Source organism: Halichoerus grypus, chromosome 6 (assembly GCF_964656455.1).
Source record: "Halichoerus grypus chromosome 6, mHalGry1.hap1.1, whole genome shotgun sequence".
Taxonomy (NCBI): Eukaryota; Metazoa; Chordata; class Mammalia; order Carnivora; family Phocidae; genus Halichoerus; species Halichoerus grypus.
Window position 1 is genome coordinate 6,312,746 of NC_135717.1, and position 27,064 is coordinate 6,339,809.

Below are 27,064 nucleotides of genomic sequence, written 5' to 3' on the forward strand. Positions count from 1 at the left end.
GCTGTGTCTCTCTCTGTCAAATAAATAAAATCTTAAAACAAACAAAAAAACAAATCCTCCTATCAATTACAACTAATTGCCACTGATAACTAGTCCTATGTTGCTTTGTTTAAATAGCATTCATGTAATTTCTGAATAACATAATTTCAGATAAATACCTATTTTTCATATGTTTATGTTAAGTAACACAGATATGTGTAATCATTCATTATATTCCCAACGTATTATGTTACTCGTCTGGTAGGACTGTGTCCCGGGTTAGCTCTCTAAAAAGTTGGTCACTCTACACTCAAAAGAGGAGCTTTTTTAAAAATACCCAGTTGCAGGAGGGCCCACTCCTAGAAATTCTGATCCAACTGGTGTGGAAAATGAGCGCCTGCATGGCACAGTTTTTAAAGCCTTCAGGTGATTTTTACGGGAGATTCCGCCGCACTGCTCGGCTGGGCGGGAACCGGCCGGGGCGGGGCCTGGAAGTCACGTGGCCCAGGCGGCGCCCTCTGCGGCCGTTGATTGGCCCCGACCTGAGCGGCGGGTGCGTGGGAAGGGAGGCTGCTGCTCTCCCAACCCGACCAAAGAGTTCCGAAGCCTCCGCGCTTCCTAGAAGGTACGCGGGCGGAGACGCTGGGCTCCACGCGCGCCGGAGAGGGCTGGCGAGTGGCGGGCATTTCTTCCGCGTTCGCGCCCTCGGGTAGGGGGTGGTCATTGGAGGGGCGCGGACCGCAGCGCGGGTCGGGCTGGGAACCTCGAGAGGGGAGCCCGGCCCCTAGGGCCGCAGCAGGTGGACACTGAGGACTTCCTGGAGGAGGTGGCGCGGCGGAGGGTTGGAGGTGCGGAGCGGGTTTGGGGAGAGAGGAGCTAGTGTGATGGGAGGGGTGGCTGGCGCGGGCGAAGCCCCGGCGGCCCCGCCACGGCAGGTGTCCGGGTTCGAGGGACCCTCAGGGGAGGTCGCCGGGCATTTACGGGGCGTCTTCCTGAAGATGTCAACTTGTGAATATTTTCCGTGGTGTCAGGTCTTCAGCAGTAAGGAAGAACAAGTGCGATGAATGAATGGCTGGTGAATACTGTGGTTTGGTTTGGTTCTAGGGGAAAAGGAGATGTGATTGAACGTTTCAGGAGTTCAGGTTATAGTGGAGGGGCGTTTTAGATTCTGACTTCCAAGTGCACCATGCTCACGGTAGACAGCATAGTTTAGATAATGAAAGGGTTGAGGTCCCTTCCCCAATCTCGAAGCCCTTGGTCAGGACATTTTTTTGGAGTGCCTCCTTGCTTAAAAGAGCATCTTCCAAATAATGTTTTTAGGGAACGTGAATGGTTCGAGAGACTTTCTTACAAATGCACTCACAGAAAGCAAGGTTCACCTGTGGCCGGAAGAGCACAAGAAAAAAATGAAAATCACCTGTATCCCATCACTTGTGTACTTCCCGAGAGTAACGATGTTGAGTTTATAATGATCCAGAAAAACCAAAGTGGAGACCACAGTTTGGGTATACCCTTAGGCCAACCACCCGTAGCTGTGGAATCAAAACTTGAACTGTCCTAATTTCCCAAAATGCTGACTCTTCTTCTAGGAAACTTAAGCTGTCTTCATGTCATGGTGACCTTGTAGCTTCCTGGCCAATCAGCTAAAAACAAGTAAACTTGTGCAGTGCTTCTATTCTAAAAGGGTTATAAGTTTCTAGTAAACAGTCACAATAGAAAACAAGGTACTTCCTCATTTCGTGTGTAGGAGCGGAGAAATAACTTTCTTTCTCCGTTCTTAGCTGAGATCCCGGCAATAAAAGATTAAGAGAAAAACAAATTTATTAACATGTATAGGTGAGAAATACCCACGGAAAAATGAATAACTCCTGGAGTGGCTTAGAATTCGGGCTTAAATACCCTCTTAATAGGGAAAGGGGAGAGAGGATGTAGGCCTCTTAGAGGAGAGTAAATGAGTTTTAGGAAAGATGACTGGGTCCTTAGAAGAGCAGACAGGAGGTCCGATGGTTTAGGATAGTTTGGGTGTGGTGTCAACATCTGGTCTCATCTCCTGGGAGGGGTATTTATGACAATTGAGTTCCTTTTCAATGATCGGTCTTTAGGCAGATAACGGGAACTCAGAGAAAGCCTTTCTCTGTGTTTGCCACTTTTCAAGTGCCCACAGCTCAAACTAATCATGGGGTGATGCCATTCTGCTACCCCTCACGCCTTATGAACTAAGCAGTGGCTGCTGAGAGCTCAGCCTCTTCATGCTTTTGGTTTTGAAGTCTTGTTTGCTGTGTGTTTCTCAATAAATATTCATATCAAGTAAAGCTCTCTGAATATTCTTTTGACAACGATTGCTTCTGTGTCTATAATAGGTAGCCTGAAATCTTTAACTGCCCTAAAGTCATTTTTATACTCTCTGAGCTGATCCTGTAGGATGTAGAAATACATGAACACCCCATCCCCCCCTGCCCAAACGAGAACAAACAAAGGGTCTTCATTCAGATCCTGCTATATAGCAAGAGTGTGAGTCACCATTGCTTGTTTGGCAGAGACTCGAAGGCAGGCCGGGGTAAGCCTTATGGTGCGGAAAAAAAGGAAAGCTCAGATGTGCCCAGTTTGGAGGTTAAATAAATAGAAGCAGAACATCCTAAGTGGTTGGGTAGGGGAGTGTATTTGGCTTTCTCTGCTGGTCCTAAATTGTAGGAAGGAAGTCAGAATTAAGTATAAGTTGGCCGTTATTGACCCGATGTTGGTTTGGGGCTGATTGCCGAATGGGGTGTGATTTGGATTCTGGGCTGGTTGCTGCAGGTTGTGGGCCAGACTTCTATTCTTATCTATGGTCTCGTCCCTTTGTGTATGCAGTCTTTCAATGAGGTGCTACAGAACATATTCTAGGGAGAAGGGGAGGGCAGGGCCCTGGGATAAAGCTTTGGAAATTGAGCCAACTTCAGAAGTTCCTAAAAAAGACTATTCTATTTTTTTTTAAGATTTTATTTATTTATTTGACAGAGAGAGACACAGCGAGAGAGGGAACACAAGCAGGGGGAGTGGGAGAGGGAGAAGCAGGCTCCCCACGGAGCAGGGAGCCCCATGTGGGGCTCTATCCCAGGACCCTGGGATCATGACCTGAGCCGAAGGCAGATGCTTAACGACTGAGCCACCCAGGCGCCCCTAAAAAAGACTATTCTAGCAGCTTCTTTCATTTTTTTCCCCTATTTCAGCACCAAACACCGTGACTGTGTACTAGCTCAGGTGTGTTGGCCCTGTTGGAATTCCCTGTCCCAGGGCTGCCTGGTGAAAGAGCCTTAAATTGGGACTGGCCTTTACTCATTATCTTTTTTCCTCCTTCAGTCAGGCCTCATGGCGGCAATCCTGCCCCATCTCGGAGACCAGGACTTGGAAGCTGTATTCCTGACAGCTGGGTGGAAGGTGAGCTGCGCTCCTCCTCCCCTTCCTCAGGGTAGTCCTGCAGCCAGGCAATGGCTTTGACTCCTTTGTTCAGGTTGAGCCATCTTTATTAATTTGGGGATTTTTTTCCTTCTTGGAAAGTGTGCTGTTAAAGAGCTTGAACTCTGGGATCAGACAGGTTCAAATCCAGGCTTTGTTGTAGATGTTTTACCTTCAGCAAGTTACATAAGGTCCCTGGGCCTCAGTTTATTTATCTGTAAAGGGAATGATACCACCTATGGTAAAGAGTTGTGAGAATTAAGTGAGGCACTTGGTGAAATAAGTAAATAATACTTTACATAGTATCTAGTTCTATTTTAAGCACTCTCCAATTTTAGATACTGTTATCATAGTTGTTCATTGTTTCTGTCAGTGAATGTTACTATGTACCAGATACTATCCTTTGTGCGGGGGAGATAAACTCTCCCTAAAGGAGTTTACAGGGTTGTTGGTTTTTCTTTTTTTTTTTTAAGTAGATATGTAAACAGACTCTTGCATTACAGGGATAAATTCTGCTCTGGGAGTACGAAAGGGTATAAGGGAAGCTTAGTTATTGAATTTGCAACATTATGGAGGTTGATTCTAAAAAGTTGCATTTAAAAGTAAGGAGACAAGTTAGGAAGCCATCCTAACAATTTTGAAAGAAAGGTCGGACAGGAGGGAGGCAAGTTGAGTTACTGCAGTTTGACTGCCTTGCTCCAGCATGTCTGCACTTTCTGCGGAGTCCCGAAGCTCTGCCAAGTAGGTGGGAGCAGGGATGCCCTAGAGCAGTTGCAGAGGTGTGATGAGGCTTAAACCAGACAGTGGCTTACGCAGCGACTGGAAGTGTGTGTAGTTTTCTCCTGGGAGCTGGTCCCGTAAGGGAAGGATAGAGAACAGAAACCAGAGGGGAAGGCAGGCACAGGAATGTCTTTTTAAAGATAGGAGAGGTTTTGGGGCACCTGGGTGGCTCACTTGGTTGAGCTTCTGCCTTCGGCTCACATCATGATCCCAGGGTCCTGGGATCGAGTTCTGGGATCGAGTCCTGCATCGGGCTCCCTGTGCAGTGGAGAGCCTGCTTCTCCCTCTGCCTCTGCCACTTCCCCTGGCTCATGCTCTCTCTATCTCAAATAAATAAATTCGTAAAAAAAAAAAAAAAAGAGGTTTTGGCATTTTTGCTGATAAAGGGGAAGGAGGGAGGGGAGAAGTGAGTGTTTAGGAAAAACACTCCCGTGTTTCTCTGCTTTCTACTTTCATGCCACACTTCACTTCGGACACCAAACATGTTGGGGTTTGTCCCACACATCAGGCAATTCTGTGACACCAGTGGGGTGGGGTGGGGCTGCAATTTAACTCAGTTTTGACACTTTCTACCTGGAGTTAGCATCAGACCCCACAGGGTAAGGGCTCAGTCCCCCGAGACTGCCCCTCCCCCACTTCTGCCACCAGCCAATTGCGAGTCCAGGTTGTCACCTCTGCCTTGACTGGCTATATATTTGGAGGTTCCCATGACCCCCTCCACAGGTTCGATTAATTTGCTTAGAGTGGCTCAGAGAACTCAAGAACACAGTTTACTTTTACTAGATTTTACTAGGTTTATTATAAAAGGCTATAACTCAGGAACAGCCAGACAGAAGAGGGGCTCAGAGCTTCCGTGTTCTGAGTGTGCCATGCTCCCAGCACTCCACGCACTCATTAGCCCTGAAGCTGTCTGAACCCTATCCTTTTGGGCTTTTATAGAGGCTCATTACATGGGCTTGATTGAGTAAATCATTGCCCTTTCGTGACTGATTCAACCTCCAGCCCCTCTCCCTCCTCTGAATTGGGGGGTTCAAACCCTCTAATCACATGGTTGGTTCCCTTGGCAACCAGCCTGCCATCCTTGGGGCCTTTCCAAAGATCACCTCATTAACATAAACTCAGGTGTGGTGAAAGGAATTTGTGATGAGTAAGGAGACACTCCTTTCTCTTTCATGACTCTGGAGCTATTTCAGAAACCAAGGGCAGAAGGCCAAATATGAAGAGATGCTCCTGCTCTTATCCCTTAGGAATTCCAAGAGTTTTAGGAGCTCTGTGCCAGAAATGAGGATGAAGATTAAATATATACGTATATATATTAAAGATTTTATTTATTAGAGCATGCGCACGAGGAGAGAGGAGAGGCAGGGGGAGAGGAAGAGGGTGAGAAGCATACTCCCCGCTCAGCAGGGAGCCTGGCTCTATCCCAGGATCCTAAGGTCATGACCTGAGCCGAAGGCAGACGGTGAACCGGTTAACCGACTGAGCCACCCAGGTGCCCCTAAGTATATATCACGGTATCACAGGGGAAAGAGAGTAAAGATATGGAAGAGTCCTTGTCATTGGATTAAGACCCTGGGGGAGACACAAGGGAATGGAAGCAGAGGCAGAGGGGGAGGGATTGCTAGAAGGACAGCTTCTTTCCCTGAGGGAAAAGAGAAAGGGATGAGTGAGAACATAGGTAATGCCTGGCGGGGATGGTGGGGAAGTGAGAGGAATTAGGGAGCATGTGCTCTGTGGGCTCTTTCCTGGGACATAACCGGCAGTGACTTCTGGAAGGGAGTGGTGAGGTGAACCACATGCCCTCCTAGGCCCCTCTGAGTACCTCCCACTGGATCGTTACCGTGTGGACTCCAGCTTTCCCCCTGGACGGTCCGTTCCCCAAGCGGGACCAGGGCTGCTATAGAATCATACGGATTGTGCAGGTAGCAACTCCAGGGGACCCGTTCACACAGCTGCGATGTAGATGGTGTCCTGTAGGTCTGAGCAGTGCGCAGCCTGAACGGTTATATCCCGTGGCCTCAGCAGGAGCTGGACCCCTTGTTGCTGGCCTGTGGCTTGAAAGCTAGCAACTATCGGTGCCCAGTGTTTCTTGAAAGAATGAGGGTGGTAAAGGTACAGAAGACCCTGGGGAGGAATGGGAGGGTGAGAGTTTGGGGCAACATTAAAGGCCATATGATTGAATGTATAGAGATTACTCTGTGGGAGATGAAGCCATTTTATTCCCCAGCGCTTGCTCACGCTCACGCTCACGTAGCATCTGAGAATGTCAGCTGAGGAGACCCACAGGACAGCTCTGGTAAAAGGAGGGACGTTTGGGATGGTGGTAGGAGGGAGCTTGAAATGGTAACTCCGGAAGTCAGGCTCGGTAGGGAGGAAAGAAGGGCCCTATAATTTGGGAATTCTGGTATCTGTTTCCTGAGGGGTGGTGGTGGCATTTCCTATTACTGATCGCCCTTTCCCTGCTCAGATAGCCCCTCAGGCCACAGTTTCTCCTAAGGGAAGGGAGTGTGGTGGGCAGACAGTGGGCCTCTGCTCCAAGGGCTGCAGTACTCTGAGGCACCTGTTCTCCACCCACTTGAGCTGAACACAATTGCAAATGGAAACTTCTGCCGTATGTATTATACTGAACAGTCTCTGTTTGCCCACCTTTGATGTATGCTTCACCCTCCCCCACTTTGGTCTGTGCCCTCAGAGGCTGACCTTCATACGCCATCAGTGGGTTCTCTTGCCCTCTGGCTTCCAGATGGCTTTTGGCAATGGGGTGGAGAGGGTCAGGGGACCAGAAACCTGGAGGAAAGCGGTATTGGGTTTTATTCCCACGGCTCCCTGCCTGCCGGGCTGTGGGATGACAGTGACCACATCACCCCAGTCTTGCTTCCTCTCCAACAACTTTCTGGATTCCAATAACTCCTCCCCTACCTTCTTCCCCGCTTCAGACATGGTGGGTGATTGTTCCCCATGAGAGCCAGCCTTGTTGGTTTCCATGAAGCACCTTCCTTTGTGAATAGCCTGCATGCTAACTTATCTTCAGTGACCTCCTTGAATGCGCCATCTCTTTCCTAGGGGACCCGGGGCAGAAACATATTCCGTGTTAAAGGTAGTATTGTATAAGAGCGGGGTCAGCAAACTGACCTGGACCTGGTAGTCAAGTTTTACTGGAACACAGCCATGCTCATTCACTTACCCGTTGTTCCTGGCTGCTTTTGTGCAGAATAATCATAGCAGAGACCAAATCGCCTGGGAAGCCTGAAATATTTACCATCTGGCCCTTTACAGAAAAAGTTTGTCTACTCTGTAGTAGAGAAGAAAGAATGAACTTGGCTGAGTCACTTGACCACCTCAAACCTCACCTGTAGAATAATAGTGATAGCTCACAAAGTTATTGTAAGAACTGAGCCTATAATCAGTCTCTGTTTTCAGGAGTTGCTGTCCTTTGAGGATGTGGCTATGTACTTCACCAGAGAAGAGTGGGACAAACTTGAGCGGGCTCAGAAGGACCTCTACAGAGATGTGATGCTGGAGAATTACAGAAACATGATCTTGTTGGGTAATGACGTGGCTTGAAGATTTGGCTCTAAGTGTCTACACAAGTCCTCAGTCCCTTACGTGCAATTCCAAAATCAGAGAAACTCCGAAAACTAGTTTTTTTTTCCCATAATTCATTTAGCGGCAAGACCCAACTTGTGAAGTCCTCAGGTGGTAAAACCTGATCTCTTCCTACAAGAAGCTATGTCTCATCCTTATTTTTCCCAGTTGGTCTTTGTTTTTCCCACTTGGTCTTTGTATCTATCTATTTAGCATCAGAAATATCAGTGTGTTTGAATAAGGGTACAGCTCCAGCCCCTGTTGGGGGCGGGACATAATAGAAAATATACACACCAAGTTGCCTTTCTAAAATCTGGAAAAAATTCTGAATCCTGAAACGCGTCTGGCCTCAAGGTTTTCAAATAAGGGATTGTGCACAAAGAATAGTTTCCTTTTGTTCTAGAGGTCAGAGACGCTTAATCCACTCCCCACCCCTATCCACATCCTCCACATCTGTAAGACCTATATGAGCTGAAAAGATTATGGCTGATTTGGATTCCAAAGGTTAGCTTCTTTTTCTTTGTCTTCTCTCTGGAAATGGGTTCCTTCCTTGTTGGCAGCATCACCAGGTATCCAGGAAACGACTCTTAACTGACTTCATTTCTGAACCTTCACTGCTTCTCTCCTCGGGGAGCCTGCCTTTGTCTTATTCCAGTGCAGTCTTCTCCTGTGGGTGTTTCTTCCACAGATAGCTTTCTTTCTGGGGCCACAGCTTTGACCCCCACATTGACATTCTTGCCACAGCCTTGACCACCTCTTTTGGGATTGTCCGCCCACCTCTGGAGTTTATGATGTCTGTTTTCCTTATGAAAGCATTACAAGGGCAGACTTGAATACATAGAAGGTACAGGAAATTATGATGGGGAGGGGAGAACATTCAGGGATAACACTGTTCATATTTTGGAATAGTTCCTTCTAGTTTTTCTCCCCCTTAAAAAATGTGGCTGAACATATTCTTCATATAATTCTGTAATTCCTTTAAATCTTAACATTACAATATCAGCATTTTCCCTATGCTCTTAAAAGCCCCCATAAATATAGTAAATGACCATAATGTAATTCTATTTTATGATCTATAATATTTAATCATTTTCCCATTTGGGGGTATTTAGTTTGGCTTTTTTTGTTGTTGTTGGCTTGCTTATGAATTTATCATTTTCTGTATTCTAATGTTCTAATGGATGTTTCTGACCATAAATCCTTATATAAATTTCTGACTATTCCCCAAGATACAGAATTTTGGTGTTAAAGGGTATGGGTACTTTCAAGTCTCTTTGTATTACCCAATGACTTTTCAATAACAGAGTAGGAAATAAAAATCCTCTGCAGGCCCACTGCCCAGAAATGATCCCCGTTAACATTTTGGTTGGACTTTTTCTTCGTCTTTTCATATATATGTATACTTATGTACATTTACACACACATGCATAGTTTTTAAGAACAAAATTTGGATCGTACTTCACATGAGTTTTGCATTCGGCTTTATAATACATAGGGAACATTTTCCCATTTTAATATTCTTGAACACATGGATTTTTAGTATCTGCCTAATACTTTTGCCTTCACTGCATTCAAATGCTACGCTGTAGACATTGCCCTGTTGATGTTTACTTTATTTCCAGCTGTGCACTGGTACAACTCTGCTGAACGGCTCTGGTCCATTCATCTTGGTCCTAATTGTTCCATAGACTCTAAGAGTGAAATTACCACATCTAAGGCTCTGATGACTGTTGAGGCTTTCCATAAAGATTGTCAAGATTGTGCCAAATTCTATTCCCACCAGCCCTTTTGATTATTGTCCTTATCTGTTTGCCACTGTAGACCCAAGGGGGTTAAGCTGAGGTCTAGGACATCTCTCCGTAACTCACTAACCACATCCCATTTACTTCTCCATGAGTAGGATTTCAGTTTCCCAAACCTGAGGTGATCTGCCTGCTGGAGCAGTGGGAAGAACCATGGATCCTGGATCTACCAAGAGCCGGGACTAGGAAGGCTTCCAGTAGTGCTTGCCCAGGTGGGTGAGGAGGAGGCCCAGTCGAGTGGAAATCCTGAGGAGGCAGGAAAGCCACATTAATGAAGCCCCTTGTGTTGCCCCAGAGACTGAGCCAGGGGTTTGGTGTATCTCCTCCCACTTTTTCATCCCTGCTGCCCTCTGAAGGTAGTATGTGTGACCATTAGCCCCATTTTCCAGATGAAGAAACTAAAAGATTCAGGGGCCCCTGGCTGGCTCGTTGGTGGAGCGTGCGAATCTTGATCTTGGGGTCATGAGTTTGAGCCCCACGTTGGGTGTAGATTACTTAAAAATGAATAAATAAACTTTGAAAAGATTCAGGTATCTGTCACACAGTAGATTAATAGTTCGGATTCGATTTCAAGTCTGCAAAGCTCAGCCTCATTCCATTGCAGTAGAATGCTTCTCTGAAGCAGCCGGTCTGACAGTTCTTATGCCAAACTAGATATTCCTTATTCTACCCTCGTTACTTATCCTTCCTCTCTGTTTTCTCTTGTTCCTTTGCTTTCATTTTGTTTTTCATAGTCCCACAGTGTTTCTTGATGTACCTGCTTTTTCCTGCTATGTCCTGACTGCTGCTTCTACCTTCTTCCATATCCTCTGCTCCAGAGTTTATCAACCTCTGCTCTATTGACATTCTGGGCTGGATAATTCTTCACTGTGGGGAGCTGTCCTGTGTATTGTAGGATGTTTAGCTCTACCCACTAGATTTGAGTAGCACCACCCCAGTTGTGACCACCAAAGACGTCTCCAGACATTGCCAACTGTCCCCCAGGAGGCAGAACCACCTCTGGTTGAGAACCACTGCTGTATTCCCTTGCTTTTGTACCTACTTCTATCTGGTTCCTTTCCTATTCTATCTTACACTCCCCATTTTAAGGAGTTGTTTCTCCCAGAACTATTGAAAACCTGCTTATCGACAAAGTATAAGATGTTCCCTCTCCTACATTACGTCACACTACTGAGCACCCAGAGTAAGTTATTTTTCCAGTAGTCGTGATGGGTTTGTTCGATTCTCACTTCTCTGGCACACGCTTGTGCATTTTTCTGTCAGCTAGTTGATGTCCGGAACTTTTTCTGCTATTGAAGCTGGGAGCCCTGTGAAAAATCAGAGTTTTGGCCTCTTTAGCCTGATGATGTAACTAAGCGGGCACTTCTTAGCTTCATTTGAGTGTCTGATAGCACACACAGTTGGCTTCTTTTTTTTTTTCCTTCTGCAGTGCACAGGTCATTTCTGTGTTTTCTTTTTATTTGGTTAGGTTCTGAAGCCAGATGCAAGACGAAAAAGCCAACTCCGAAGCAGAAAATTTCTGAAGATTTAGAGTTGTCAGTGGTAAAGCAGACAACGGCCAAGAGATCTGCAGAAAGGTTACATAAATGTAATGAATTGGTGGACATTTACAGACTTGCATTCCCCACTCTTGGTGATGAATGCCACAAGGACTTCCTTCAAAACCTCCACCTTACTCAAGATCAGAGTGCTCAAATAAGGAAGAAGCAGGGCAAATGTGAGGAGTATGGAAAACCTTTCAGTCAGAGATCGTTGCTTTTGCGGCATAAGCAAATTCTTACAAACGCAAAATCTTATGAATGCAGTGAATGTGGAAGAGTCTTCAGGCGTCAGGCAAATTTCATTCGACATCAAAGAATTCACACATCAGAGGATCCTTTTGAATGCGACATATGCGGGCAAGCCTTCAAACATAAGTCTACTCTTCTTGTCCATAAACAGTGTCACCCTCAAAAAAAGCCATATAAGTGTCATGACTGTGGAAAATTTTTCCGTCAGATGGCATATCTTATTGAACATAAAAGGATCCATACCAAAGAAAAGCCCTATAAATGCAGTGAGTGCGAAAGAACGTTTAGTCAGAATTCAACCCTTATTCGACATCAGTTAACCCACAGTGGAGAAAAACCCCATAAATGTCACGAATGTGGAAAGGCCTTTGGTCGGCATTCGACCCTTCTGAGCCATCAACAGATTCATACTAAACAAAACACTCACAAATGCAGCGAATGTGGAGAGTCCTTTAGCCGGAATGTGGATCTCATTCAGCATCAAAGAACCCATACCAAGGAGGAATTCTTTGAATGTAGAGAATGTGGAAAAACTTTTAGTTTTAAGGCAAATCTTCATCGCCATGAGGTCATTCATACTGGAGAGAGACCCTACAGATGTGACAAATGTGGAAAATCTTTCATCTGGCGCACAAGCTTTATTAAGCATCAGGGTACTCACAGAGAACAGATATCAATGTGATACTAACTGGAAAAAGACCATTTAAAGACCAGAACTTACCACTCTTGTAATTATGTGTAACTTCATTGTTTTATGAAAATTAATAAACAGGAATTGAAATGGTTTTGCTGTGGGGACCCTCTTTTTGTAGCTAACCTTCTTGCTGGAGTCAAGAATTAATAGAACATGTAATAGTCTGTCATGTTCAGTCTCCCTTGAGCTCCTCATACCTTCATTGTCCCAAGTCCAGGAGGAAGGGAGGCATAAAAACTTTGTGGTTCCCTAGGCTGGAGACCATTTGATGGATTATGAACGATGTAGGAATACTTTTCTTATTTCCTGTATAACTGGGGGAAAAACGTTTTTAAGTCAAAGAAAGGTGTAAAAAGATACTTTTCTTGGTTTTATGTAGAAAAATTACCTGATACTACATTGACTTTTTTTTTTTTTTTTAAGATTTTATTTATTTATTTGACAGAGAGAGACACAGCGAGAGAGGGAACAGAAGCAGCGGGAGTAGGAGAGGGAGAAACAGGCCTCCTGCCGAGCAGGGAGCCCAATGCGGGGCTCGATCCCAGGACCCTGGGATCATGACCCGAGCCGAAGGCAGACGCTTAACGACTGAGCCACCCAGGCGCCCACTACATTGACTTTTTAAAAGTAAAATAAGGGCTACTCACAAGTAACTCGTGAGATATTAAAAATCACTAAAATTTGGGCACCTGGCTGAGGCGTCGTGAGTTCAAGCCCCATTTGGGTGTGGAGCCTGCTTTAAAAAAATTACTAAAATGTACCCAGAAACTAAAATTAGCGTGCTACTAGATTTCTATTCAGAGTTCTAAGTCAACTGTTAATAGTTGGCCTGCCTGCCCTCTGCTTACTCCCTCTTTTGGGCTTCATCTGAGTTGCACCGTGTGTCTCTTGGCCTGCAGGCTTTTTCTAAAACCACAAAAGGCCACTGCTCTGTAGGGTAACTACATCGTGTGAGCAGGCCTCAACTAATGCTTGATGGGAATTTCACAAATAGGATCCTCTCCCCTTGGGTGGAATATCTCTGAAGCATGTATTTTACACTTGTTTTCGGTTTTGCCATGGGATTATGCATTCACTCACCTTGGCAGCTGCTTTATTAGCGGTCTTCCCTGCTCTGTCTCTTCTATACTCCCCTCCCAGTGTTTCAACACTTCTCCCCACAAGTGAGTTGCTTGTGCTCAGAAAGTGTCGACTGTAGTCCTCGAGGAGCCCTAGGTTACATAGGTTGAGCTGACCATATGACTCTTCCCTACAGCTCACCAATACAAGAAACCCATTTGAAATTCTAATATCCTAAGCATCATCCTAGGTCTGCAATATAAACTGCTATTTGGATGCTCTCCTATAAATCCCCTCTAGTTTCTTCTTGGTTTTATTTTCTTGCTCCTACCAATTCCATGACTTCTCACCCAACATGTAAAAACAAAGATCTATTGAGAAAAAGGAAGTGGCACCTCAGAAAATTAAGGAATCTTGAGCCTTGCAGGAGGAAAATAGTAATAGACTGTATATTGGGTTCAAAAAGCAGTAATTTTGTACTGGTCGGCATGAATTGGCTAGAAGAACCTAAACAAAGTTGACTTCTGACTGAGGGGGAAATAAGCCAGTGAGAGATAAGTCCCACTTAAAACAACCTAGGGAGATGGGGACCTATGAAAAGTGCTTCCTTCCACTGCTAAGTGGAAGCCATAAAGCTCCCTAATAAAGCAATCAATCAATCAATAAAGTGCCTGGCAGGCTCAATTGGTGGAGCATGTGACTCTTGATCTTAGGGTTGCAAGTCCGAGGCCCATGTTGGGTATAGAGATTATTTAAAATCTTTAAAAAGAAATACATACATACATTTAAAAAATGGCACTTTGGTTTCCTGATGGCAGCTCTCCATTGCATGGATGAGAACTGCTTTGGAAATCAGCAATCTGGTCTGGGGAGTCTGTTATAGGCATACACTCAGCTATGGGAGAACTAGAGGCATGCCCTAAAGGCTGTTCTTGGGCTCTGGCCAATAGCTAAACTAAGCCATACAGTCTGGCAAGTGGGCCTTGGACAATGAAAAATAATCATCAAAGTGGGGAGCCCAATTATGATAAGCCCTTTGCCCACCAGAATAATCAGGGTGGATTCTGAAGATAACAGACATTCTAGGCGAACCACTTGAAGTGGCAATGTGGATATGTGGGCATCCACGATGAGTGGCCACGGAGGCTCCCAAGCCATGTTGTGTCATAAGATCCCACAGTCCATTGTGACACCTGCTGGGGCACCAGTGGTTGCCAAAGACTGTTCAGAATCCTGCCAGGTTAGCACAATGGGAAATGGGCTCACCTGCTCAGCCCCACCCCACTGCGTGTGCCTAGAAGATGGCCCTGCCCCACGTCCCTTAAAGGAACCTCATATGCCTCATGACCCTCTGGTCCCTCACTCTCTGGTGGGGTTAGTGAGAGGGCCGTCTACACCCCAAAGCCTAAAGGCACCCAGCCCAGCCCTCTCACTGTCCCTCCTGCTGGTTTCAAGGAGGGTTCAAGGAGAAGACGTGCACTACTGTTCCATCACATCCAGGATCAAGGAAGTGAGCTCTGGAAGGCAAATAATTTAGTTTTGGTTTTTGAACATTTAGGGAATGAAAATTAAGATGAGGTAAGGTGACAAGGCTAGAGTAGGACACTCAGAATAGAATGTAATTTGGTACTCGCTTTGGGGGAAAGAAACTAGGAAAGTGTATTAGCTCACATACTGACCAAGGAATTCTACTTCTGGGAATCTAGCCTTAGATTCTAAAGAACAATCCAAATTACACTGACATTCACTATAGCACTGCTTGCAACAATGAGGAGAAATGCCTGAAATATCCAATTAAAGGAAAATGGCTCCATCATTATGTCCACTTGATGTAAAATGATGCAGCCATTAAGCGTAAAGGTTATGAAAACCATGTAAAATCCTTAAGACATAATATTAAAAAGATGTAAAATATAAACACTATGATTTCCATTATATGAGAAGTATGCAGAGAAAAAATTCAGAAGGAAATATGACAAAATGCCAGTAACGGGTGATCAGGGTGGTAGGATTATGGGTAATTTCCTGTTATTTTCCCAAATATCCAATAATGTCCTTATATTCCCTTGATTAAAAACAAAAACAAAGGGCACCTGGGTGGCTCAGTTAAGTGACTGCCTTCGGCTCAGGGCATGATCCCAGGGTCCTGGGATCAAGCCCCACATCAGGCTCCCTATTCAGCGAGGAGCCTGCTTCTCCCTCTCCCTCTGCCGCTCCCCCTCCCTGTGTGCTCTGTCAAATAAATAAGTAAAATCTTAAAAAAAAAACAATAAAAAACACAAAAACAAAAACCCCCAAACAGGTTCAAAAAGAACTTAGATACAATACAGGCTCGTGAGTAGAAGTGGAAAGGTAAGGGACGCCTGGGTGGCTCAGTTGGGTAACTGTCTGCCTTCGGCTCAGGTCATGATCTCAGGTCCTGGAATTGAGTCCCGAGTCGGGATCCCTGCTCAGCAGGGAATCTGCTTCTCCCTCTCCCTCTTCCCTCTGCTTGTGCTCTCTCTCATAAATAAATAAATCTTGAAAAAAAGGGAGGGGGCAGCCTGGGTGGTTCACTCGGTTAAGCATCTGCCTTTGACTCAGGTCATGACCCCAGGGTGCTGGGATCGAGTCCCACATTGGGCAGGGAGCCTGCTTCTTCCTCTCCCTCTGCCTGCCGCTCCCCCTGCTTGTGCTTTCTCCTGCTCTCTCAAGTAAATAAATAAAATCTTAAAAAAAAAAAAAAAGTGGAAAGGTAAGATCGGCTTAGGCTTCGTGGCATGCCTCATTTAATCCACCAGGGACAATAAAGCCAACCCCCATATCCTTCCCTCACCAGTCACATGGGTGGAAAGATGGCTCTGGGGAAGTTAAAGAATGATCAAATTTGAAACCCTTTTAGAGCTGGTGTTTCTCGTCATGATGCATGTGCACAAGCCGATGGCCCTCCACCATTACTACCACGGAGGTGCTCCAGCTGGGCAGAGGGGAGGCGGGACGGGGAGAAGAGGCAAGCCATGGTGGGATGGGAGCGCAGTGCTAACTGCAAGGAAGAAACTCACGTTACTGGACAAGCAGTCAGATCACCTGAGTTCTTTTTTTTTTTTTCCTTTTTTAAGTAGGCTCCACACCCAGCATGGAGCACTGGGCTTGAACTCACGACCCCGAGATCAAAACCTGGGCTGAGATCAAGAGTCGGGTGCTTAACTGACTGAGCCACCCAGGTGCCCGTGCTCACCTAAGTTCTGAAGCATCAACTGTGTGCCTTCATTTCTTCCTCTCTACCTGGGAATGACGTAAGTCCCTACTTACCTCATAGGGTTGCTAGAAGTCAAATGGAAAAATGTCTATGGGTGCATTTTATGAACAGAGTATTATGTCAGTGAATACTGGTCGCAAAACAAGCAAGAGCTGAAGGAGCTTCTGCCTTTGGTGACCTTTTGCAGAACACGCTCCAGAGCACTTCCTTATGTCCCATATATTAAGAAGCCTTGACAGAAAAAAACGTGTTTTAGGCTATTTGATATCACAAGAGCCTCCCTCTCTCCCCGCCAACACCCAAAGCTTACTGAAAGGTTTAGGGAGGACTTTCATCAAAAACCAAAAGTTTTCAAATAGAGGGCCCTTAATTTAACAAGCTTCGAAAAGGATACAGTGACAGGAATTAGTGGGTGTGTTTGGGTGGGGCCTTCCTTTGCTTCTCATTTAAAAGGAAATCAACAGGAGTTATAAAACTGAACTCCTAGAATGGGGAAGAGAAACTCTGCAAAATTAATGTTTAAAAAAGTAAAAAATATAGAATGCCTCTTGCATGCACCAAACTTTACATGGTGTTTTGGATTATCGTGTATTTGAAATCCTGTCCACCATCAAGGTAGAAAGATAATTTAAAAAAAAAAAAAAAGGAAAGTAAAGACAACCCTAAGTGACTAAAATATTTCTCAGGGAAGTAAGTGGAGTGGGCAAGGCTTGGGTCTGAAAGTGGAGGTAAGAAGAGGGAAGAGACAAGGACAGAACTGTCACATGTCGGAAGGCCCTTCCATGGGACCATCCTTTGGAAGGGCTCCCCATTTACACATTCCTACTTCACTTCGATGCTCTATCTGAGTAGGTACTGAGACTCAAGTCAGACTGACTGATCTGTCTTGGGTGGGATGCCCATGGAAATATGATCCACAATTGACTGAAATACTCCAAATGCCAAAAAATGTAGTTTCTGGACAATGGAAAAAACCAACCAACCAACCAACTAACCAACCAACCAAAACAGCCAGACAGCAGCCATGTCAGAACAGTGGGACTTTATTTCTGTGGATCCTTTGGTGTCGGATAAGGTGTGGACTCTGTCTAAAGCTTTCCCCACATTCAAGACATTTATAAGGCTTTTCCCCAGTGTGGGTCCTCTGATGTGTAATGAGGGTTGCGCTCTGACTGAAGCGTTTCCCACACACAGAACACCCATATGGCTTCTCACCGGTGTGGACTCTCTGATGTTTAGAGAGGTCTGAGCACCGTTTGAAGCTCTTCTCACATTCTTCACATGTATAAGGTCTCTCCCCTTTATGTATCCTCTGGTGTCTGAAGCGGTTGGAAGTGCGGCAGGTTTCCCCACATTCGTTACACTTGAAGTGTTTCTCTCCCACGTGGATTCTCTGGTGCCGGTTGAGGTGGGAGCTCTGTCTGAAGCTATCCCCACATTTGGGGCAGGTGTAGGGCTTCTCGCCCGTGTGTGTCCTCTGGTGTTTAATCAGGGCGGCACTCTGACTGAAGCTCTTCCCGCATTCTTGGCATTCATAGGGCTTCTCCCCCGTGTGGATTCGCTGGTGTTTAAAAAGGTCAGAACGCTGCTTGAAACTCTTCTCACAGTGGTCACATCTATAAGGCCTTTCTTCACGGAACTGCCGCTGGGTCTCAGAAAGACCTGCCCTGCGGGAATGTTCTTTACTGTCAACAGAGCTGTGAGGTTTCACCCTCTGACGTTTTACCGGGTCTCGACTCTGTTTACAACTGTCCCCCTGTTGGTGCCTGTTAACGGGCCTCTCCACTGTCTGGATGTGCTGATAAGGAACAAAGTTTGAACTCGGGGCACTGTTCCCAAATTCATTATTTTTGGAGTCTCCCTCTTCCGTGGGACCATTCTTGAGATCTGTGGTGCTGGAGAGTCCTTCCTCTTCAGGAGAATTTTCAAGTTTCAGCGGTGAGGGATTTTCTGACTGCTTTTCTACCCTGTTCTTGTGGGTATCATCACACCCAGAAAACGGGGGAACCTTCCTGTGGGACCCTTCTTGTAGCTGCCCCTGAGGCTCTACTTCTTCTAAAACCTCTTGCTTTGGAATAAATTCTTTGTTCTCGGTTCTGGTTTCCAAACCTGAAACATTAAAAAGAAAAATAAAATGGCTGACATTTCATCCCTTTGCAAGAGCGAAACAAGCAAGTGCCTGCAGTAAAATAACCCCCCAAAATATTCTCCATGAACCACTCCCCAAGTTAAATTATTTTAATCAACCTGCCAGATGTGCTCATATTTACCAGTATGAACCCCGTTTCTGTCCTTTTATGCTTGTGCCTACACACACAAACCCATCTCTTTTCCCCGTGCTCCACTCCACCGTTGTAGGAGGCACAATGTCATGACAGAGGCATATCTGGAAGGGGTGTCAAGAAGGGCAGGACAGGGGCGCCTGGGTGGCTCAGTCGTTAAGCGTCTGCCTTTGGCTCGGGTCGTGTTCCCAGGGTCCTGGGATCGAGTCGCATCGGGCTCCCTGCTCATCGGGAGCCTGCTTTTCCCTCTGCCTCTCCCCCTGCTTGTGCTCTCTTTCTGTCAAATGAATAACTAAAATCTTAAAAAAAAAAAAAAAAAAAAGGGCAGGACAGCCTGTACCCCATGAATGAAGGACGGTTTAACAAGAGACATTCTAGTCACGTGATGAGTTATCGTAACAGATACACCACGTGCCCTCAATGTCTGGAGGCAGGGTCTGGGTGGGAGACAAATCTCAGACTGACTGAGAGTCTACCGAGGAGCAGTCAAGCCACCAGATTCCACCCCGATCCAGAATTTTTGCAGCTTACCCTCCAGGGAGACTGAACCAGGTAAGTTCTGGGTTGGGGATGTCAGGCGCAGCTGAGAACAGGGGACAGGGACCACTTTCCTCTCAGGACAATCAAGTGAAAATGGACACACAGCTGGGAGAAGCTCAGTGCACTGTTCCCTGCTCATGCCCCAAACTGTGAGCTCCGAAGCCGACATCCTCCAGGCAGAAAGGGAAGGGATTTTTATGGCAGGGATTTCATAGGTTTTATTCCCTATTATGTCCCCAACACCTAGAACAGCACCTGGCTTATTACCGCTAATGCTCAAAATATTTGTTGAATAAATCTCTCTGAGGTAAAACTTGCCAGCCCAGGCCTAACATATGGGAATTCCCAAATAAAACAGCACCTGATAGCCAAAGCAATGCTGAGAAAGAACGAAGCTGGAGGTATCACAACATCAGATTTCAAGATACACTACAAATCTGTAGTAATCAAAATAGTATGGTACTGGCACAAAAACAGACACATAGATCAATGGGACAGAATAGAGAGCCCAGCAATGAACCCACACTTGTGTGGTCAGTTACTTGATGACAAAACGAAGCATGAGTATACAATGGGGGAAAAGACAAGTCTCTCTAATAAACCGTGCTGGGAAAACCGGACAGCTACAGGTAAAAGAATGAAACTGGACCACTTTCTAACACCGTACACAAAAAAAAAACCACAAAATGAATTAAAGACCTAAATGTGAGACCTGACACCATAAAAATCCTAGAAGAGAGCACAGGTAGTAATTTCTCTGAATTGGCTGTTTTCTACATATGTCTCCTGAGGCAAGGGAAACAAAAGCAAAAATAAGCAATTGGGATTATATCAAAATAAAAAAAGCTTTTGCAGAGGGCACCTAGCTCGCTCATTTGGTGGAGCATGTGACTCTTGATCTCAGGGTTGTGGGTTCAAGCCCCAGGTTGGGTGTACAGATCACTTAAAAATAAAACCTTAAAAAAAAGAAATAAGAAGGGACAGGGAAGAAGCTGATGCAATCAGTCCACAAGTTCCAACAACCAAATAAAAGAAATCCCAGAAAGAAAACAGGAAAAAAATGACGTAAAAATAAACAGGTGGGTAAGTATATAAAAAAAATACTATAAAAATTTTCTCGCAACTCAAAGACATGGGTGTCTATGTTACAAGGAAAATGAATGAAAAAAAAAAACCCCTTACACTAAGTCACTTCATTCTGAAACTTTATGCTAGCAGGAATAAAGAAGAGATTCTAAAGGCTTCTATGCAGAACAAACATCACACACCAAGGATAAAATATCACAATGGCATCCAATTTCTTCTAGCAACATGGCAAGCTAGCCAGAATATTCAGTCTTCAAAATGTAAAATCATTCATTCATTCATTCATTCATTCGAGAGAGGGTGAGGGGAGTGTGCACAGGGGTTGGGGCAGAGAGAGAATCCAAGCAGACTCCATGCTGAGCCCAGAGCCTGACGTGGGGCTCGATCTCATGACCATGAGATCATGATCTGAACCGAAGTCGAGTCTGATGCTTAACCAACTGAGCCACCCATTAACCCTGTCGGTAAAATCATTTCTAATGGGGAATCCAGCCATACTATGATCCGGATGTGCGAGAGGAATAGAGACATTTTCAGACACGCAAACTTTCAAAAAAATTAAGCTCCTGAGTATATGTTCTCTAGAAGATACTGGAAGATGTCCTCCATCAAATTGAGGTAGGTAAACCAAGGACGAAAATGGTATGGGGTCCAGGAAAGAGAAAAGGAATTCCAGGGTGATAGTGAAAGAAGGTTTTGGGGACAACAGTTGTGTAACAAGCCTGGAGAGAAGCCCATTCACACTGGAGCAGAAGAAGCTTCTGGAGGATTCCTCCAAGGGGAGTATGAAACTGATGGTGTATCTGATACATCTGAACATAGAGTTTTACGTTTCTAACAGGGAGCCTGTGCGTGATCTCATGTTCAATAGTTAGAAAAGCAAAACTAAAAAAAAAAAGAAAAGAAAAGCAACACTAAAAGTTGTAAAATAAGACATATAATCATATAAGCTACGTGAGTGAATACAGATAATATTTTCACAGGTGGAACACTGAAACATTATACATCGATATACAAAAGGACTGATTTAACTATAATGAGAGAATTACAGACGGCTAAATGTGCGTGTGTGTGTGTTGGGAGGCATAATTCCTGTCTTCCTCAGGAGACAGTCAAGAGATACTGCCTGAAATCGGGGAAAAAATAGCCCAATAAGAGTTCTATTTAGAACTATGAAAATAAATACTAGTGAAAAACAAATAAAAGACTTTAAAGTTGTTGTCTCTGCAAAGTTGGAATCAGGACTGAGAAGGGCCTGGTATTTTCCTAAGATTGGAAAAACACAAACCACCAAATAAAAGATTGAAAAATCTGAGCATAGCTGACCCTCGAACAAGTGTTTAAACTGTGCAGGCCCACTCATGTACAGATTTTTTTGGTAAAGAGAGTACAATACTGTAAGAGTATTTTCTCTTCCTTATGATTTTCTTTAAGAAGGATTTTTTTTGTGCATGTTGAATGCATTTTTTTTTTAAGATTTTTAATTTATTTTTTGACAGAGAGAGAGACAGTGAGAGAGGAAACACAAGCAGGGGGAGTGGGAGAGGGAGAAGCAGGCTTCCCACTGAGCAAGGAGCCCGATGTGGGGCTCAATCTCAGGACCCTGGGATCATGAACTGAGCTGAAGGCAGACGCTTGACGACTGAGCCACCCAGGTGCCCCCGTTATGATTTTCTTAAGAACATCGTAGGTAATACATGTAACATACAAAATACGTGTTAATCGACTGTTTATGTTATCCGTAAGGCTTCCAGTCAATGGTAGGCTATGAGTAATTAAGTTTTTGGGGAGTTAAAAGTTATATGTGGAGTTTTGACTGTGGGGGGGAAGGGGCTGATACCCCTAACCCCTGCATGTACGAGTCAACCGTATATTAAAATTTTTAAATTCTATATAACTAAAGATGTCATTGTGAAAAGAAAAGCCACTTATATAACCAGTAAAACAACAAAGAGTTAATATCAAAAATACAAAGAACTGCCACAAAGCAATTAAAAAAATAACACAGGAAAGGAAGGGAGATAGGATATAAACAGGCAATTCATAGAATGTTCCAAACAAAAATCTGAAAAGATCTTTAACCCAGTAGGGATCAGGGAAATGCAAGTTAAAACAATAAGATACCATTCATTCATTAATCCACCTAGTATTTATTAGGCGCCTACTGTGTGCCAAGCACTATTCCAAGGGCTTGGGATATATTAGAACCAAGCAGACAAAATCCCCCCAACCTTGTGGAGTTTACATTCTAGAAGGGGCGGTCAGACAATAAAATAAACATAACATAAATTATATAAGAAGTCAGAGGGTGACAAATGCTATGGACCAAGTCGAGGAAGTTAAGGGATCAGTCAGCAGTGTGGGAGAAGGAGACAGTGAAGGCAAACTGCAGTATTAAACATGATGGTCAGGTCAGGCCTCACTGAAGACTGAAATCTGAGCAAAGACTTGAAACAAGTCAGGGAGTTTGCTTAGTGGAGATCTGGAGGAAGATTATTCCAGGCAGAGGGATCAAATAGAGAAAGAACAGGAGGCAGGATGCCCACCATGTTCAAGGAGCGGCAAGGTCAGTGGGGCTGAAGCACGGTGAGTGAGGGGCAGAGTAGGAGAGGAGTGGGCAGGGTGACGGGGCCTTGTCACATTAGGCTTTTACTCTGCGTGAAACAGAGAACCAATGCAGGTTCTGAGCAGATGTGTGATGTAATGTAATATTTCAAAAGGAACATGTGAGCTACTGTGTTACGACATCACGCCATCAGCTGAACAGCAAATGTTGACAAGGATGCAGAGAAAGAATTCTCACATATTGCTGGTAGGAGCCCAAACTGGTTATAGTCCTGAACAGCAAGATGGGCAAACATGCCTAAGTCTATTCTCTTTAGGAGTGCCTATAAATGAACACAGAATGATTCAAGAATCTTTGATGTGATGCTATTTGTAACGGTGAAAAACTAGAAGCTTTGATGTCCATTGATAGGACAGTGGATAAATGAATTCTGCACTATTCATACAGTGAAATAGACAAGTGTTAAAATGAATGAACGAGAGCTACATGTGTCGACATGGATAAATCCCAAAAATGTAACGCTGAAAAAAAAAAAGGCAAGGTGCAAAAGAATCATACAGGAATATATTAAAATACTGAAATATTAGAATTTGATAAACCCGGGTGGTAGATACACAGGTGCCCATTATATTTTTTATATTTTTTCTGTATGTATTTTATTTAAAATGAACCAAAATAAAAAGCTGAATCTATCATCTAACAATACAGAACAGCAAGGTCCTGTTGGGTCACAAAAGAGATGCTAACGGATCTCAACCTGGGTGTGTGACTGGCCCTCCACAAATCACACACACCTTGAAACAAAGTCAGCACTTACTCAGCGAGACCAGCGAGACCGTGTTTCTACAGTCCTTCAGTGCGCTCTCCGGGCAGAAGTCCCTCTGAGCTGGGTCCAGACGGTCCCACTCCTCCCAGGTTAGAGACACAGCCATATTCTCAACCGTCACCAACTCCTGAAACAACATGAGACCTCTACTCAGTGCCTGCTGTCCCAGGACAGCATAAGTGACCACTCATCTCAGGATGAGACCAGACTCCAGAGGAGTCTGCAAACACTGAGCAGAAAGCCCTGGGAATCAAGTTAACAACCATGGCTGTTGAGTCTTTTCCAGTGAGTCTTGTACTGACTGGAGTTTCAAAGGAACAAAGACAGAGGCTGAAATTCTCTTGCAATCCTGAAAAGCTTTTCTGTGGACTGTCCACACTAATGTGGGGAAAGAGCAAAATCTTTGAGTTATATCACTGTGATTTATCAAATAGGAAATCTGATATAGATTAAAAATATACAGGTAAGCAGGAAGTCCCAAATTGCAGTGCTGGCTCTGAGACTCGGTTACCTCATGTGTGAAATGCATACAAATAATTTAAGAAGGTGAAGGTAGCTCACTGACAGCAGGTGTTCAATAAAATTTACTTTCCCTTCCCTTGACCATTGCACAATAAGATAATTATCCAGCAAGATGATCTTTTGAGGTAGCTTATTTAAATGTAAGTTGACCATTCACAGAAGGTAAAGCCACAGTTCTTGGAAAGGGAAGGTTCTAACACTGGTGTGGAGAGATGTCAGTCTAGGTTTCAGTGATGGGTCACAAATGGACTCTAAGGATCTCTCACTAAACGACAGGAAAGGGAAATATATTTTTAAATTTTCTCTATGTTAAGTTTTGACATCTTAAAAAAAAAAAAATCTTTCTGGCTAGGGAGACTGCCCTTCCCACAACTAGTCAATTCTTAGAGCAAAAGGCTCAGCCAAGACTACTTAATCTCAAGCCATACCTCCTCTACCTGCCTGCATACTCTATCTTCTTCATTCTAGAACCAGGTGTCAAACCAACTAGGGACCAGCCCTATAGGTTAGAGACTGCTGAAATTATTCAAACCAACCAATTCTAAACTGTTCCCCCTGCCCTGCCTTGTCTTTCCCTGGGAAACCTCAGTACAGGCTCTGGCCTAAACCTTTCCCTTTCCTCCAGTTTTCTGCCTCCTGACCACCCCAAGTGTCCTTCCCAGGAAGCTCTGAGTGTCATGCTGTGCCTCCTGTTTCTAAGATCTGAGTATAATAAAATTTGTTTTTTCCTGAGCCTTGCCTCTGCTTCCTTGTAAAGGAAAATCACACTCCTGTGTGTCTCTTCTACTTTCAATACTCTGAATATTTTCACTACAATACTTCACTTCTGACACCAGATGTAGGGGTTTTCACATATCAGGCAATTCTGTAATACCAGCTGGGTGTCCTAAAGTTTAACTCAATTCTGATACTATCTACCTGGATATAGAGTCAGATCCCACAGGGTAAGGGCCCGGTCCCACAAGACTATCCTCCCCTCCCAACTTTGGAAGCCAACCGCAAGTAGTAGGTCTCCAGGTTACCCACAATTCCTGTCTGACTTGGCCACAAATCAGAGGTTCCCATGACCTCCCCCTACCAATTCGACTCTTTGCTTGAAGAGCTCACGGTACATAGGGAAACACTTAGATTTACCAGTTTACTACAAAAAGATATGATAAAGGATACAGATGAACAGCCACACGAAGAAATACATAGTGAGATCTGGGTGGTCAGGAGCCCAGGAGCTTCTGTCCCCAAAGAGTTGGGGTTTTTCACCCTCTGGGGATAAGGATGTGTTCACCAGTTGGAAGCCCTCTGAATCTCACACTATTGGGATTTTTATGGAGGCTTCACCACATAGGCATGATCAGTAAACTCCATTATAGCCCTCTCGCCTCTCTGGAATACCGTTATCAACTGTAGGAGGACGGGGGTCGCTAAACTTCTAAAAAGTAAAACAAAGTGGTAGAGAATTGCTGTTCTAGCCTAAGTAGTTAACGACATGAAGCCACGTTCCACCTGTCACCTTTCTTCCCCAAATAATCTAGTTAGACAACAGGGTGTCTTACAATGGGTAAACAATGCTCCCACGTTGGTTTTGTGCTCAGAGGTCTATAACTCAAGGATCATCTCCCGGATAGATTTACTTGTCCCTGTTTCCTACGAAAAGAAAGTTTCATGCACATCCTGAAGTCAGGACAAAATGTAGTAAGGAAAGAAGGTCTGAAACTCACAGCATCCCGTATACCTCTATTCCCTACACCCCCGCCACCAGAACACTTTCACTCCTCACCTGGGGTGAGGCCCCATCAAGCGCTCTCTGAAAAGCGCGCACCGCGGCCGCAGCCTTCTCCCCGCTCTGCGGGCAGTTCCTCCGCACCCAAGCCTGGAGCTCTTGGGGCAGGATGCTCAGGAACTGCTCCAGCACCAGCAGTTCCAGGATCTGCTCCTTCGAGTGCATCTCGGGCCTCAGCCACCGGCGACAAAGTTCCCTGAGCCGGCTTAGCGCCTCTTCGGGTCCAGCCACCTCCTGGTAACGGAACCGCCTAAAACGCTGTCGCGACTTTTCCGGATCCTGACAGTCCCCAGGCGCGTCGGGCTCCTGACCTCCGGGTGAGTCTTCCTCCACTTTCACTATCAAAAGCCCATCACGCAGAGACGGCGCGGCGACCCTGGACCTCGCAGCTGCCATCCAGGCTCCTGCCTCAGCGTCAGGGACTTGACTCGCGGTCAAGCTCGAACTCATCTTCCTCCGGCGCTTGCTGACTTTCCCGGAGTTCTGCCTTCAGGGGACAAGACAGCAAACCCTGCAAAAAGCCCCAGAACTCATCAGACTTCCCCAGAGCAGCGGCTCCCGACTATCCCGTCCCCAGCGGGGCCCTACCCTGCCCGACCCCTCCGATACTCCTCCCACCCGCAGGTATTCCACCCACAACCCGCTACGCCCAGTGACAAAAAGTACTAAAAAACCAGGCCGGAAGTGCGTCACCGACTCCCTGCAGTGCCCTCCCCTCCCGGGCATTTCCGGGGCCTCTCTAGGCGCCCCGGAGGAGTGAGGTCCATCTCGGTGGTTTGCCGTCCCGCCCCTTCCAGAGATACTGTGTGGGTACCCTCCTGGAGGGGCTTACAGTCGTCTAGCTCAACAGAACTAAATGATACTCTTATTTTACAACTTGAATGTCATTTTTAAACACATTGTCCGTGAATAAAGTTTTGTAAATTTTGTTGCAGTAAAAGATAAAACTCTAACTGTACAGTGCGTGGTAAACAATTATCCATCCATATGGTATTTATACAAGAAAGCTTTGTAGAGTAACTGCTACACGCCCAGGCATCCTGCTTGACACTATAATTACAAAACTGAGTAAACATAGTCTCTATCCTCAGTCTCCTAAGAGA

The 27,064-nt window shown here is 45.1% G+C and overlaps 2 protein-coding genes across 7 annotated transcripts; one reads left to right on the forward strand and one right to left on the reverse strand.

Annotated features, from left to right (window-relative positions):
- Positions 1–523: 523 nt before the first annotated feature.
- On the forward strand, positions 524–12,156 carry ZNF789 (zinc finger protein 789). Of its 5 annotated transcripts, none has more exons than XM_078074359.1 (5): positions 524–604; positions 3,319–3,396; positions 7,615–7,741; positions 9,680–9,793; positions 11,050–12,156. In XM_078074359.1, exons 2-5 carry the CDS (start codon positions 3,328–3,330, stop codon positions 12,051–12,053), a joined length of 1,314 nt encoding a protein of 437 aa, XP_077930485.1. In that variant the 5' UTR covers positions 524–604; positions 3,319–3,327; the 3' UTR covers positions 12,054–12,156. The 5 variants fall into 5 exon arrangements, with proteins under 5 accessions (XP_077930485.1, XP_077930486.1, XP_077930484.1 ...); XM_078074358.1 differs by lacking the exon at positions 524–604 and adding an exon at positions 616–827; XM_078074360.1 differs by lacking the exon at positions 3,319–3,396 and having other exon boundaries at positions 577–604.
- Positions 12,157–17,385: 5,229 nt separating this feature from the next.
- Positions 17,386–26,630, reverse strand: ZNF394 (zinc finger protein 394). Of its 2 annotated transcripts, XM_036064806.2 has the most exons (3): positions 25,959–26,625; positions 23,654–23,789; positions 17,386–18,471 (listed from the first exon to the last, which is right to left on the reverse strand). In XM_036064806.2, the coding sequence occupies exons 1-3, from the start codon at positions 26,409–26,411 to the stop codon at positions 17,390–17,392; spliced, it is 1,671 nt and encodes a 556-aa protein (XP_035920699.2). In that variant the 5' UTR covers positions 26,412–26,625; the 3' UTR covers positions 17,386–17,389. The 2 variants fall into 2 exon arrangements, with proteins under 2 accessions (XP_035920699.2, XP_035920700.1); XM_036064807.2 differs by lacking the exon at positions 23,654–23,789 and having other exon boundaries at positions 18,293–18,471; positions 25,959–26,630.
- Positions 26,631–27,064: the final 434 nt, after the last annotated feature.

Excerpts from the sequence above, each read along its gene's own strand:
- ZNF789 (XM_078074359.1), top strand. The coding sequence starts at position 3,328 with ATGGCGGCAATCCTGCCCCATCTCGGAGACCAGGACTTGGAAGCTGTA. Across the intron at positions 7,742-9,679 it reads CAGAAACATGATCTTGTTGG|GATTTCAGTTTCCCAAACCT; the intron begins GTAATGACGTGG and ends CTCCATGAGTAG. Across the intron at positions 9,794-11,049 it reads TTCCAGTAGTGCTTGCCCAG|GTTCTGAAGCCAGATGCAAG; the intron begins GTGGGTGAGGAG and ends TTATTTGGTTAG.
- ZNF394 (XM_036064806.2), bottom strand. The coding sequence starts at position 26,411 with ATGAGTTCGAGCTTGACCGCGAGTCAAGTCCCTGACGCTGAGGCAGGA. Across the intron at positions 23,790-25,958 it reads TTGATGGGGCCTCACCCCAG|GAGTTGGTGACGGTTGAGAA; the intron begins GTGAGGAGTGAA and ends ATGTTGTTTCAG. Across the intron at positions 18,472-23,653 it reads GGTCTCGCTGGTCTCGCTGA|GTTTGGAAACCAGAACCGAG; the intron begins GTAAGTGCTGAC and ends TTAATGTTTCAG.